General features: G+C 50.4%; 1 protein-coding gene across 1 annotated transcript in view; it reads left to right on the top strand.

Moving 5' to 3' along the window:
- The first annotated feature begins 5969 nt into the window (after positions 1 to 5969).
- The window catches only part of GRHL1 (grainyhead like transcription factor 1), a 57964-nt gene continuing 48868 nt past the window's right edge, over positions 5970 to 15065 (top strand). The window contains exons 1-4 of the mRNA XM_075555827.1: positions 5970 to 5989; positions 9576 to 9762; positions 12262 to 12332; positions 14585 to 14975. Of these exons, the coding sequence (XP_075411942.1) occupies positions 5970 to 5989; positions 9576 to 9762; positions 12262 to 12332; positions 14585 to 14975 (669 nt within the window). The remainder of the gene's footprint in view (positions 5990 to 9575; positions 9763 to 12261; positions 12333 to 14584; positions 14976 to 15065) is intronic.

Genomic DNA, 15065 nt, shown 5'->3' with positions numbered 1-15065 from the left:
AATCATACCAAAGCAAAAACAACCAACCCAACAACAACAACAAAACAAAGCATGGAAAATCCTCAACCCCAAAGAAAGAAGAAAATAATAAAAACTAGAACAAATTTAAAATGGGTCAAAGGGGAGAACAAATGATAAGGTATTAAATTTTAACCCAATTGTATTTATCTTAATCCATTTTCCAGTGCCCTGTCTGATACCAATGCTCTTCGCGTTCCAAGTCGGTGGTTGGAGGACATTCTCCAGAGGCTTCATGGAAGTGGGGACTCTCCAAGTTGACTTTGGGATTTCACTATCATCCACTGCCTTGTGCAAATTAGGCGCTCAAAATTTAAGTTTTAATACCATTCTCTCTTCTGGTCTTGGATTTTTATCGTTTTCAATCCTTAAATCACATAGGCTGATGAGCTTCTTCCGTGTGGATTTAGCGTATACCTCATTTAGATGGCTGCTTGATTTAAGACAAGTCTTTATGACAGCAGCTGCTATTTCTTCCCATTGCTGGGCACCATCTAGTTTCTTCGTCACACTTTGCTACAGCACCCATATCTTCAGTGATCTCTTTATGAGGACAAGTATCAAGCAAGGCCACATCATTAGAACTGATTGTCCCTAAGAGCACATGATTAAGTGCTCCATTAAAATCCATTAAAAAAAACTAGATTATATATGTTCTTTGTCTACTTTAGAGACATACTTTTGTTGGAAAATATCAATAATTCCCCATGGGCATATGGTAATTCTATTAATAGTATCATTAATTTAGCCAATGGTATATACTTTAAAATACTGCCGAGAAAAGGAAAATATACATGTATATGTAGGGCAGCTTTCTAGCCTAAAATATATGGATTGTTTACTTGTACAGCTTAAAGTCTGTGACTAGAGAGTAGTTACACCAAAAATGAGGGTTGGAGATGGGGCAAAACCTTCAATAATGCATGCCTAGAAGGCAGAACCATGCCTGCTGGACTAAGTTATGCCATAAAAGAGCAAAGAGAGTCTGAAAACAGCAACTATACGGTAGTCCTAAGTTGCCAATTACTGGGCAACCTCCAGGCAGAAGATTTGAACCCAAGTCCACTGACTTCCAAATGCACAGCCTTGCGGTGGCAGCCGTCTGCTGCTTCTTGTTTTAGCCTGATGTCCAGTGGATTATTTCAGTCCCTTTAATCTGTTACACGTCTCTTTAAGGCAGAGTCCAGTTCACTTTAGTGGGGTTTCTAAATAGGATCCTTCTGGTGTGGCTATGAAAGATGGTGTGCACCTCGAAAGGACAGAGTCTGAAGTCTACTGTGTGTAGCATGTTGCAAGGGTCACCAAGGGCTCAGTCAAAAGTGCCTGATTAGGAACATAATACAGAGCAGATCCTCCCATGAGGGGTCAAGGTCAGTAATAGGGAGCGTTTTTCCAAGTGGCACGTTGCCTCTCCTGGCTTGCGCACCAGCGGAAGTAAAATTGCCGTCTCCGAGGCGGACATCTCCCACTGCCCCCACTCACCTTTAGACTTGAATTTCCATTGGGGTTCACTGAGCACCCTCGTAGGAGTGTCGGTTGACTGGAGTGACCTTGGAACGCTGTGATGTGGCAGAAACGGAACGGTCTTCTCCCTCTCCGCCCAACATGAGAAACTGACCCCAGCTGACGTGAAGCTTCCGCTGATGAAACGGGTTTTAATGTACCAACAGGGGAGTGATACACAGAGCATGCGCATCAGGTAGGCGCACATCTCATTGCCCAGGCGACCAGATTGGAAGATGGTATGCGCTGGGGATATGCTTTGGTCTTGGTGTTCATCCTTGTAGTTGTCTCATACAGGATTTGTCCCTTTGTGATCGAGTAATGGTGTCCAGGCCCACCCATCTAGCTCACGAGGTGCTTAGTGATTTCACCGCTGGTTTCAGGGATGCGCGGGGATCCAAGCTGTGTGCCTCTGGACCAATGTTTCTCTACTGATGGGCATTTGGGATGTTTCCAGCCTCTTGCTGCTCTGAATTGTCCAGCGATGCGCATGGGATGTCTGTTCTCCGTCTTAGGGGGTATGTGCCCAGCAGGGGTGCTGCTGGATCGGAGGTTATTTCTGTTCCCATTGGTTTCAGGTAGCACCATGTGGATTTCACCAATAGTTGTACATGTTTACAAACCCACCAACCGTGTATGAGAGCTTCAATCTCTCTATACCCTCTCCCGCATGTTGCTGGTTTTGTTTTGAATGGGGCTATCTTTGTAAGTTCATCTCTAGGAATGTATCCTAAGGCTAAATGAGAATTCAAAAAATGTAGCCAGCTTGTTCTCTCTCCCTTCCGGTGCCATCTTGGCAGCTGCTCCTGGTTAGGGGGCCATACTGCACCTGGACAGGAAGATGGTGGCCCCAAAGAAGATGAAGCATTGCTGGAGTCGATGGACTCTAGGCTCCAACCCATGATGAGCTGTGGACAATACGTGCTGGGCTGCATGCGCTGGGCTGCACACGAAAGGAGTCATCGTCACCCACAACTGCTGGACCTGAGGAAATCTGAAATCGAGTCCTTCGCCGTGTTGGCCAAAACCAGGGTCCACAGCTCCAGCGGCTATAACATGAACCTGGGCATGCCTGGCGGGCGGTGAGTTCTACAGAGGGTGCACTGCCATCCTTGGCCTGGGTGAAGCACGCCAGGACAGACTGGTAGAAAAGAGACGCTTCGATATTTTTCTTAATAAAACTGGCCAGAGCTGGGTTTTTTGTTTTCTAATGTAGCTAGATGTTTATTGCAGAATGTTTGTAGTTGTGTAAAACTGAAAAAGGAAGAAAAACAAAACATTGCTTAACAACTGAGCCTAGTTATTCTATGTCCATACAAAGAAATAAATGCAGACCTCCCCCCCCCCCAGTGCAGTAGGTTTACAAGGATGGCATGGAAAAGATATGATAGAAGCAAGCAAGTTGTAGAACACTGTGCATACTAGGAAGTCCACGTGTCAAAGAAAGAAAACCAAACATATACACGCTTGCATATATGTACACAGAAAGCATATGGAAGGATGCATACAAGAACTGGGGGGGGGGTGCCCAGTATGCTTTTCTTCCACTCACTCCCCCTCTCTCCTTCCTTCTTTTCTTTGTTAAGACTTTCCTTCCTTTAACTAAAAGTGTGTATTGTTCTGATGATTAAAAAAAGTAACCCCCCAGAAAAAGTAACAAGAGTAACAGTTTCCTGAGGATACTGGAAGAGAGGGGGGAAAGGGAGATAGTGGGAGCTGATAGCGATGATGATTGTACAACCCCACGGAGGGGAGTGACCGACAGAATTATAGGTGAATGGATATACATTAGATAGTGTAAGATATTGTAATACACACAAAGGTTTTGGGGGCTAGGGGTAGAGAGGGGATAAATGGGAGTGGAAATCAAGTAGGAAAATGTTTTGAAACTGACTCTGCTAATAAGTGTCCAATATGGCTTGATGTGACTGAACTATGGGATGTAACAATATCTGTAAGAGCTCCAAATAAAATGATTTTTGAGTATAAAATTAAAACAAAGACGTTACTGCCAATTTTATAAGTTGAAATATGCAATTGCCATATGCCATTGCTGAGTCTGTTTCTGTGGTAGTTTCATCATCTGGTGTCAATTTGAGACTTGCGAGTGAAGGGATAGAGTCTAGCCTGTCACTCTGGTCACAACTTGATGACCTCATTTGGAGGTGGTAAGGAGATAAATAGCTCGTTTGGAGACTGGCCACACACTAACTCCCTGGGAGACATTGCAGCTAACAAGACACATGGTGGTACGCTAGTGCCCTGAGCTGAAGGAGCCATGTGGATGTGCCACCACTGGATCCATAAGACTTCCCCCCCCACCCCCCCACCCCCCGCCTGTGATCATCCTGCACTTACCATCATTGCATGTATTTCCTGAGTCTGAGGAGTAATTTATAGACTGGTATTGGACAGATGGGCTAATACCGGACTTATGTTTTCTCAATATTCAGTTGCTCTTGTATATAAAGCTCTTTTGTCTGCACATGTGAATGCCTATGAATTTGTTTCTCTAGTCCACCTGGACTCACACAGTGTTGGTCTCAAAAAAGAGGGAGTGGCTTGACCAGATGGATTCTCACAGGGGCTGCCACCAGGGCCTCAAACACAAGAAGGGGAGGCCTGAGCAGTGTTTTGTTATGTTGAGTCGAAGACACTGACAGCAACACCTGTGTTGATAGCAACAACGCCTAGGTTCTGGGAGAAAGAGAGGCTGTCTACTCCCATGAAGAGTGACAGTCTCGGAAACCCATGGGGCAGCTCTACCCTGTCCTATAGGGTCACAACAAGTTGGACTCTCCTTGATGTCAGCAAGTGAGAGACCCCTGTTTGAATAACCTTGAGTCCTGGGTTCCTTTGTGCTTAATTTTAATGATTTATTCATCCATTCCATATTCATTTTGTGCCTACCAGGTGTCAGGCACCTGAACTGAGGCATGAGGCCCCAAATCTTCTGTAACAGGAGGGTTACTGAAATCAGTCCTTGGCACGGCAGGGTTTTCCATAGGTTAATTCTTTGAAGTAGATCACCAGGCCTTCCTTTCTAGTCTGTCTCAGTCTGGAAGCACCACTGAAATGTATTACGATGGGTGACCAGCTGGTATTGGAAATACTGGTAGTACAGTCGATGGGAACCCCTTGGGCTGGCAGGCACAGTGGCTGAGGACGGGCAGGCCAGGCAGCATTGCGTCCTGTTGCACACGGGCTCACTGGCTGGGTGGCAGCTCTCAAGAGGCACGAATCGAATGGAGGGGACGCAGAGGCAGAGTGGATGCCCGCAGAGGGACACATCCATTCAACAATCACCGACGGGAGATGGGGATATAACAGAAGCTTACGACATACAAACGAGAGAGACACAATTCCTGCCCTTTTTTGAAGAGCTCCCATGAGGAGGGAGGCCAGCGCACAAACAGAAAAAATGCACAGCCCTGGCAGAGTGTGGTAGATGCAGTGCTGGGGCGACGCGGAAGGACTGTGTGCACACATGGGGCACAGAGCCCAGCCAGGGAGAGTCAGGGAAGGCTTCAGACCCGGCAGGAAGCATGGCTCCACCGAGGAACCGAAGATCCCTAGCTGATTCTAGAAGATTGGTGGTGGTGGTGGTGGTGGTGGGGGGGGGGGCCTGGAGTTTGCCAAACATGGAAGAGAAGGATCCGAGAAAGGGGACACGGGGGGGTGGGGGGGGGCTCTTTCTGGAGAGTGGAGACTATGGGGAGATGCAAGGCCTGAAAGGTAGGGTGCTTCAGGGAGCCAGCCAGGTGGGATGCACGGACTTGAGCTGTGGGACGCATGTGAAATCGGAGAGTCTGTGGTGCGGGCGGAGGGGTAAGTCGGGGCGAGAGTCTCTTCCTGAGACAGCAGAGCGAGAAGGCTCCCGCGCGTGCCACATCCAGAGCTGAGGGCTGTGGCCCCGCGGGTGGGTGGTGGTGGTCGTGGGGTCTGCGACGGACGGCCTTCGGAAGGATGGGCGACCCAGGCCCTGGGCCCGCGCGCAGAGGTTTGCCGGGGAGCAGCAGGTGCCTGTCCGCAAGTCCGCCGCCCGGGACCCCGACGCCCGAGCCAGCGGGTGGGGACAGCCACCCACTCCCCGGGGCGGGGCGCGCACGCCGCGCCCGTCCCTCTCGCCGGCCAATCGCGTGGCGGCGCCAGCCTCCCAGCCCCCGCAGGCCACGCCCCTGGGCCGGCGCCCCGCCAGCCAATGGGAGGCCGAGCCCGGGCCCCCCAGAGCGCGCAGCCCGCGCGGAGCCGGCTCAGAGAGCCAGAAAAGCGAACCCAACCCGTCCGGGCCGCTGCTCCGGACTCGCCAGCCGCCGCCGCCGCCGCCGCCGCCGCCGCGCGCCCGCCCGCCGGCCCGCCGCCGCCTCCTCCCCCCGGATCGGGTGTACTGTCCCAACCCGAAAGTCCAGTTCTGCGGCCCGGCAGCGGCGGGCGAGCGAGCGAGCGCGATGACACAGGAGTACGACAAGTGAGTGAGGGCGCCGCCGCCGCCGCGGGAGTCCGGGCGGGCGGGCGGGCGGGCGGACGGACGGACGGACGCGGGCCCGGCGGGCGAGGCTGACAGCCGACCCCGGCCGGGGCCTGAGCCCGCTCCGCCGGCCTCCCTGCCCGGCCCGGCCCGGCCCGCACCTGCCGGAGGCCGCGGGGAGGCGCCGCGGGCTGCTCGGCGCGTCTCGGCCGCGGCGGGCCGGGGCCGGGGTCAGTGCGGGCCGGCCGCGCGGGGGGTCGGGGGTCAGGGGTCGGGGGTCGGGAGGCGTCTGGCTTTGCTTCTCTTTCTGCGGCCCCCGCCTCGGCCCCTTTGTCTCCTTGAAACGGCTTCTGAAGACGCTTGCCTTGGGGAAACTCGACACCTGAACGGAGTTCCTCCTCCTCGTCCTCGTCCAACTTTTCCTTCCTCGCCTCCCCGCCTCCTCCTCCTCCTCCTCCTCCTCCTCCTCCTCCTCCTCCGCGCCCCGGTCTCCGAACGCCCGGCGGACCGCAGTGCGCGGGGTCGGGGCGCCCGGCGCTGCCCGCTGCCCGACGAGCCCTCGGGGACGCGCCCTGGGGCCGCTCACTCCCTAGCCGCCGGCGGGCCTGCGGGGCGGGAGGGGGTCCCCTGGTTCCTGGGGACCCCCTCGCGCCCGCTGGAAAGCAAGCCGTCGCCGGGGCGCCCGGGCTCGGCCAGCCGCGTGGGGACTCGGCAGGGACTTCGGGCAAGGTTGAGGGGCGCCCGCGCCCCGCATTTTCTTTCTCTTCGCTGCCGGCGCGAGTGAGAAAAGCGCTGTCGGGGTGCTTTTGCCGCTTGCATCACTGATGGTAATTACAGATTACCGTGCTTTTGACGCGCTGACATCTCCAGAGGATGAAACTTCCACGTCGTCCGGGCAGGAAACTAGGAAGTACAGTCCTTTCCGAAATCCTGCTGGGGTTGCTTTGCAGTGCAGGATTGAGAGCCGTGTGAACGCCATCCTGGGCGATGTGCGCGTTCCCAGCAGGTGGACCGGCGACCGTCTGCTTCGCGCCTTTTCCCTCTCTACGTGTCAAAAATGATTACACCAGCCCCCCAAGATAGTCTTAAAATTAATTTGGATTAAGCAAGTTAGTATAGAAGTATTTCACCAGAGATTCCTTTTATTTTCATCGGGTTCTTTTGGTAGCTAGGAAGATTAGGCATTAGGGATGGACTATTCTAAGTGGGTGATTTTCTTGGGGTAGAAGGCGAAGTGAAATGACCATTTGCAGTAGACTTCAAAGGTGCCTGAGAGATGGCTGTCTTTAAGATTTAAAGCGGCGATGAGCCCTTGGGAACTAACACCCTGAGGGCCATACGAGGAAATAAGAAAGGCAACAACTGACTTTTGTGTTTATTTCTCGACTGCTCATTTAAACAGGACACAATTTCTTTCCAAAGCTAAGATTTTGGCCTTAGGCACAGTTTGGAAATGCAAAAACACTTTCAGGATGATTGCAGATATTAAACTCTCCACACACAAAAATATTTATTTTCTGTCCCTTGTACAAATTTTGGTTGGGAGAGGGAGAGGGGAAGCTGAAAAACTAGCACTACCAGAAGTGAAGGAGCCAAGTGCTGTCACAATCTCTTGGAGGCAGCTGACACTGTTAATGACAGCTTAGCAGGACACCTCTGGGCCACCCCTTGGTACCACTGCTGTGCTGAGTACTGAGCTCTCATCACAGACGCACCTGACGCCCATTCTTAGATGCCTCCTTTACTTTTTTTTTTTAATTTGAGGATTGTATGAACAACCTTGTCCATTTTAAAAACAAACTCTTGGCTCCAAGCCATCCGTTTGGTTGGGTTTTGTTAGAATCGTGCCCCTCCTCCCTGCTTCTTTCCCCATCAAATGTAAGCTTCCAGCGCTGGGGCATCTGTAGAAACTGGGTTTAAAATAGTCAGTGAGGAGCAGTGAAGTCCTTGGATTCTCCACTTCACCTCCCACCCCCACCCGCTTTTGTTTTGTTTTTTTCTTTCAAAGATGTTCTGTTTGTAAGGGGCTGCGTGACTGCCAAGCCCTACCCCTTGTGATCACTGGGGAAGATAATCCATCTTTCCACATTCACTTTTAGAGTAGGCAGGTCACCTTCAGGCCGTTCACACACTCCCTGTGTGTGACGCAATGAGAGCTGGTCTTTAAACTTGCTTGTGAGACTAGTGGTCATTCGGAGAGCAGCTGCGGGTTCTGCCCTTGGGAAAGAAAGCTTTTCTTGCTAGAGTGTGTCTTCTACCTTGCTGCCCACCGACTTTTACGTAGCAGTACCACCCGAGCAGGTGCTGAGACCACGTACAGTTGTAGTTTTCGGAGCTAGGGATGTTTGCTTTAACCTTTTACGTCACATCTTCTGTAAGGGCTTTACTAAGATTGCAGTTGATTGTTTCCCCAGCCCGCCACACTACAATGTTAACACAGAGCAATTCTTACTCAGTAGCGTGGGGGAAACGGGATTCTTTTAAAATAGTTTTCCCCACTTTTTAAAAACATTTTGTTCGGTGCCTTTATTTATTGTTGTAGGCTCTAAAGTGTTTATCTCTAAGATAAACCAGTTAACTCCCTGGCCAGAAAATTGTGCCTCTTTATTGATTTAGTACAGGCAGTCCCCTTTGGCCACATTCCATGCTGGATCAGTGAGTGATCAGCAGAATATTTTGCTTTTGTCATATACCCCCAAGGATGAAAGGAAATAGCCCCCCCTTCTTCCTGTCCTCACGCTTCTTCTTCGAAAGGAGAGGTTTTTATGTTTTAAGACATGCGCATCAACAAACAGTAGGAAGGAAATACCTGTAGTAACGTGAGGGTTGAACCTTATATGCCCCTCTCTGTCAGAGGGGGCAGACCCGGAGAAAACGGTCCTCTGGCTTCCCCCTGCTCTTGCGTGAGTTTATGGATCATGCTTGGATAGCCTAGCGTTGTCTTAGTTTTGTTGCTCTTGGGTTTTCGGTTTTGGGGGGAAGGACAGATGTTTCCTGGGTTTCGCGTATAGGCTGCCCCCAGGTTCCCTGCCGGCCTGAATACCTTCTGTCTCACTAAGCCGGCCCCCTGGCCTACATTGAATCATGCTGTCGTCTGATGTAATCATCATTGACTTACTGGGAAATAGTAGAATATTTTATTCCCATAGAGTATCAAAGAATCGGTTGTTTGGATCTTTAAACATTAGCTGATGATGCCCTATGGTGGAAATGCCTTAAAACCCCCCAAAGCTGTTAGGTGGCATCTGACTCCTCATGACTCTCTTTGGGTGGAAGTAGAGCTGCCCCATTCGGGTTTCCAGGGCTGTAAAATCGTTCATCGCAAAAACATGCGAGACATCTTTCTCCCCTGGGGGGTTCCAGCTGCACATTTGGGGTTGTTTGCCGACTGCTTAGATGCCAAAGAAACGCCTCAAGGTATGATCTGGCTTTTGTTGTTCTCATTTTTTGTTTTAAATTAAGTGGGGGGTTGTTTGCTCACCTACTTTGTACGAACCAAGCCCACTCCCAGTAATCCCCCTTCACCGGCCCCTGGATTTTCCTTCCCTTTCAAAGCAGTGTCGTCTCTGTGTTTGATTCCTGAAAGCAAGCGGCCGGTGCTGGTGCTGCAGAATGAAGCCCTGTACCCGCAGCGCCGCTCCTACACCAGCGAGGACGAGGCCTGGAAGTCCTTCCTGGAGAACCCGCTCACCGCAGCCACCAAGGCCATGATGAGCATCAACGGCGACGAGGACAGCGCGGCGGCGCTGGGCCTGCTCTATGACTACTACAAGGTAGCGCGGCTCTCTGTAGAACTGTCCTGTGCTGGTGGAAGGCCAGGCGCTCGCCTCGGCAGTGGCTATAAATAGTTTAATGAGTACTCTGACTTCATGTGGTTCAAAGCTGAGCCTCTCCCATCACAGAATCAAAGGCTGGTTTTAAAACGTGTGAAGCAGCCAGCTGGCCCAGCTCTGTTTGAGAGGCAAAGCTACTCTCAAAGAGGATGCTTGAAAAAAGAAAAGCCAAGCCCATTGGCCTCAAGTCACTTCTGACCCTCACGGACAGTGTGGGACTGCCTCTTGGCAGTGTTCCAGGCCGGAACCCTTTTGGAAGCAGACTGCCACCTCTTTCTGAGTTAGCCCCCGACAGGGGTGGTCAGTGAGTCTTATTGATAACGAACATTTTACCAAAGCCTGCTATGAAGAGTAAGCCGTGGCTCACTTGTATGCCTCTGACCTCTCTTCCTATGTCACCAGAATGGTTCTGTTGCCTAAGTGATACCAGAGTCTTTGGTTGGGTCTAATCATAAAATTGATGAAAATATTATTTTCTGGTTTGGGCTTTCTCATTCTGAGATGTCAAGATATGCTTTTGTAGCCTGTTTTTAGAGGTTTGGATTTCTCAAGCCAAAAATTCACTGATAGCAAGTCAATTTTGACTCGCAGCGAGCCTGTAGGACAGGCCCGTCATCCATACGGCAGCAGAGAGCTCCCGTGTTCCGCCTGAGGAGCGGCTGTGCTTTGGAACTGCTGACCTGTGGTTCGCAGCCCACAGTGTAACCCACTCTGCCACCACGGCTCCTTGAGCTTTCGATTCGTCTCACTTACGTACAATCTGCCCTCTAATGGATGTTTATGTGGTCTTCACATCTGGTCTGGGATGGACCCCGGGCACGCCTTGTTCCATTGCACCTTGTTGTGCTTTGTTGCACATGGTACGTGTTCTACAGTTTAAAGGTTTGTGGTAGCCCAGCATCGAGCAAGTCTATTGGCCCTTATTTTTCCAGTAGCATGTGTTCATTTCACTTCTCTGAATCATATTGTAGTAGTTCTAATATTTGAGATTTTTCTTAAGGTTATCACACACTCATTAGACTGTCCAAAAAAACAAACACACACACCCCAAACCCACTGTCATTGAGTCGATTCCACCGCCTATAGTGACCCTCTCTAGGGGTCCCAAGACTGAATCTTTCCTGGAGCAGGCAGCCTCATCTGTCTCCCTCAGGGTGGCTGGTAGGTTTGAACTGCCAGCTTTGTGGTTAGCAGCCCATAGCCCAAACCCACAGCATCACTGGGGCCTCAGTGCAAGTAGACTTTTTATATGTGCTGGGAATCTCAAAATGTGAGTGACTTGTTTCATTGTGTTCTTCGCTGTATTTCTCCAAAATATGCCTGTACTGACCTGTATCACCGCCGTGCCCCCGAGTCCATCCGGAATGTGGGCACTAGCGCTATTTGGCAGATGGAAAAAAAATGCTCACGGGTCACACCGCTAGCATGTGTTGCAGGTGGAATTTGGGCCTGGCTGGTTGATGCCAGTGCCCTTTCCTTTTACAGCAGAGCCTCCTGCAGGCTTTGCTCAGCGTGCTGTATTCCTCTTGGAAGTCATTCTGACCAGCCCTTCTGCAGGAGAAAGCGAGACTGTTGCCTGCTCCCGTACAGACTTGCAGCCTGGGAGACTGACGAGATCCTTGGTGTCGCAGTGGCCATGCCTTGGTCGGCAGTCACAGTTTCAGAAACCCAGAGAGACCAGTCGGCCCTGCCCTACAGAGTGGCTATGCGTTGGCATCTCGATGGGTTCAGCCCGGGCCGCTTTACCCTGTCCTCGAAGGTCACTGTGAGCGGGAACCGGCTTGCTGGCAGTGGGTTTGGCTTCTGGTTTCATTGAAGAGTTCAGGACGCAGTTTAAAACCGTGGATTGAGTTGAGCCACCACGGTGCTATGTGACTTTGGTCTCATTGTGGTATGCAACTATTGCGGGCGGTTGTAGGGTTGTCCCCACTGCGTTGGTAAAGACAGGAGAGTTTCAGGAGTCACAGAAACTGTGAAACTCTGGGCAAAGCTGCCTTATGATAGTATCTTCTTCTGCGCGTGTGTCTGCCTGTGTTTCATAGTTATCTTGTGCTAGCCCTTTATTTTGAAAATGGAGCTGAACAAAAGAGTTCATCATTTCCTGGCATGAGGCGTCTTCTGCTCTCACGACCGGAGGTGGGGTGTGGTGCTTCTTGTTGTATTCTTTCTTTCTCCCCCTGATCCTGAAGAAGAAGTCCGTGCTTGGAAACATAGCCGTGAAGGGGTTCTCAGAAGATACTCCAGCCGGGTGGGCAAGTTCTGTGCCCCTTTGAGAGCAGAAGCTGCCTTACCTGCTGCTGTGTCTTTAGAGCCAAGGCATGTCAGCAGATGTTCACTTCACTAAAGAACGGCTAGATTGACTGTGAAACAAAGACGATTTGGGAAGTGGACTGTCACTGACTAAGAACTCAATGCTTTCCATGTGTTTTACTGTGTAAGGTCCCCAGAGAGAGGAGGCCGTCCACGGCAAAGCCAGACGTTGAGCACCCAGAGCCAGATCACAGCAGAAGGTACGGTTTCGTGTGCGGCGTCAGCCATCCGTCCGTGTTTCTGCGGAGGTAAAGTGGGAATGCGTGTAAGTGGATCCAAGCACTGGTGGATGGAGTACACAGACCAGTTGGGCTCGTAACATCCAAATTCAGATTTTGTGACTGAGTGGCCCGGTTCGAGTTCCACCTTCTCTAGAAAGCAAATACGTTAGCTCTTCTTCAAGGCAATTTTTTGCAGTAAGAAGTGTCTGCTTGTTTGATTGTAAGATCCTTTTAAAGGGGCATGTGGCTTGGGCAGAGGTGGGAGCCTCTCTCTCTCTCGCTATGTGTGTGTGTGTATATATATATATATATATATATATATATATATATATATATATATACACATATATACATATATACATATACATACATATATACTCTATCTGTATATAGACATTAATTAGTGTATTAGTAGACATAGAGAATACCAAGCACTGGACAATCTGCCTAAGTTAAATGAAATAAAGTATATTTAATTGCATTCCAGACTCCTGATGAAGTGATTTGAAATATTTGGGAATAAAACTTAGAAAAAAAATTAAAGCTGGACGTTAACTGACTTTAAAACAGTGTCTTAAATCGTCCCGTGTTTTATTAGTAGCAAAGGAATAGAAACTTTTTAGAGAAAGAATGACTATTCAAAATCTTAACTTAGCTGGTGACTGGGGATCACTTGAATTTTATACGCGCACACATTTTGTGTGGTTCTGTCCACAGATAGGATTTGGCAGAATGCTTTCTTTTTTTTGCGTAGCAATTTAATAAATATTCTAACTTGCTGTTTAATCTTCAGTGTTGCCCTTTGGGAAGGGCTTAGGGCTTTTCTTTCTGACGACTTACTGTAGACATGTTGAATGCTCACACACGTAGATAGGGTCACCAGTCCGAGATGTCCAGCACCAACAGGGACCAACTTAACGACTTCTGTTTGTCCCTCTTATTCAAGGTTTAGATTCGTCTTTATTTAACTTATCTCTGCTGACAGATTTTTGAAGCAAACCCTTGATATCTTGTCAGCGTCCTTTGTTGCTTTTGGGCATGGCGCTGTCTTTGCCTGTCACTGCTACAGCGTCTTAGCGAGGCACGGCTGTACTGGCTTTTCCTTTTGGTTAAATTTCTGAGAGTGAATGGATAGCCCAGCTTTGGACAAGTTTATCGATCTTGAAATGTGTAATATCGCCAGATTGTCTTATTCTTTGAAGTTTTCAGTCTGTATTATTTGAGGTAGCTTCAAATACTCTTTAGTTTTACCCACCAGAAATCACCTGGGAATGCTCACCATATTTATTAAACCAAGAACAGTTGAATGTCAACGTGTCCACGGGTGAAAGGGAAAGCCAAACCTGCGTAAGTCCTAGGAACGCGTGGCCAAAGGAGAAGGGCTTATCCCAGAACCCCTGCACGCCCAGCTGTATCTCAGCATCTTAGGGCAGCATCGCATCCAGGCCTCTTAGCAACACCATCAGTACTGTGTTTCCTTTTTATAAAACTCATCTCGCTGGGGCTCTTACGGCGCTTACAACATTCCATACATCATTTCAAGCACACTTGTACATATGTTGCCATCATCATTTTCTGAACATTTACTTTCTGTTTGAGCCCTTGATATCAGCGCCTCTTTCACCCCCCCCAGCCCCCCACCCTCATGACCCCTTGATAACTTATAAATTATCTCATGTCTTATACTGACCGGTATCTCCCTTCCCCCACATTTCGGTGGTTCATCCCCAGGGGGGGCGGGGATGAACGACTGTGCTGTTCTGAAATCACTGTCCCGCTGCTCTGACTAGTGAAGTTATCGACTTTGGGCTTCCAGTCAGACGTATCCAGGTGATTCCGAATCAAGTGGAACAGCGGAGTCCTCTGAGCCTCCAGTCTTTCAGAGGAGACTGTGAAGTCTGTTCTCTTCTGGTAGGGGTTGTCAAGGGGTCCAGGTGCACCACAAGGTTGGCGGTTCAAGCCCGCAGCTGCCCCACAGGAGGGTGAGGATTCCAACCTTGGGCATCACGTGGGGCAGCTCTGCCTGCCCTGGAGGCCCGCCAGTTGATGAGCTCATGGCCCGGGGCTGGCGTTGTTTCATCTGGAGTGGGTGGTCATGGCGTTTTCTGTGTATTTTGTCCCTGCCGAGTGCTGTTGTCACCGCGTGGAGCCCAGGAGAGCTGCTGCGTGCCGTGTGTCTGGGTTGGCCTCACCTCACGTGGAAAACACGGCTCTCTCTTCTTTTCTTCAAGAAACAGCCTGCCAACCGTGACCGAACAGCCTCTCATTTCTGCTGGAGAAAACCGCGTGCAAGTACTGAAAAATGTGCCGTTCAACATCGTCCTTCCCCATGGCAACCAGCTGAGCATTGATAAGCGAGGCCATCTCACCGCTCCTGACACCACCGTCACGGTCTCCATAGCAACGATGCCGACCCACTCCATCAAGACGGAAAGCCAGCCACATGGCTTTGCCGTGGGGACCTCTCCAGTGGTGTACCACCCTGAGCCCGCCGAACGGGTGGTTGTTTTCGACCGGAACCTGAACACGGACCAGTTCAGCTCCGGAGCTCAGCCCCCAAATGCTCAAAGGCGCACCCCAGACTCCACCTTCTCAGAGACCTTCAAGGAAGGCGTGCAGGAGGTACACGCCTGTGTGTTTGTCTCAGTGCTGGGCTCCACCTCTTCCTTGTTATGGAAGCTTGAAACTCAGCCTGAAGTGAATGGATTAGGG

Source organism: Tenrec ecaudatus, chromosome 8 (genome assembly GCF_050624435.1).
Source record: "Tenrec ecaudatus isolate mTenEca1 chromosome 8, mTenEca1.hap1, whole genome shotgun sequence".
Lineage (NCBI taxonomy): Eukaryota > Metazoa > Chordata > Mammalia > Afrosoricida > Tenrecidae > Tenrec > Tenrec ecaudatus.
The sequence above is the reverse complement of the archived record's forward strand: the minus strand, read 5'-3'. Positions and strand labels throughout refer to the sequence as shown.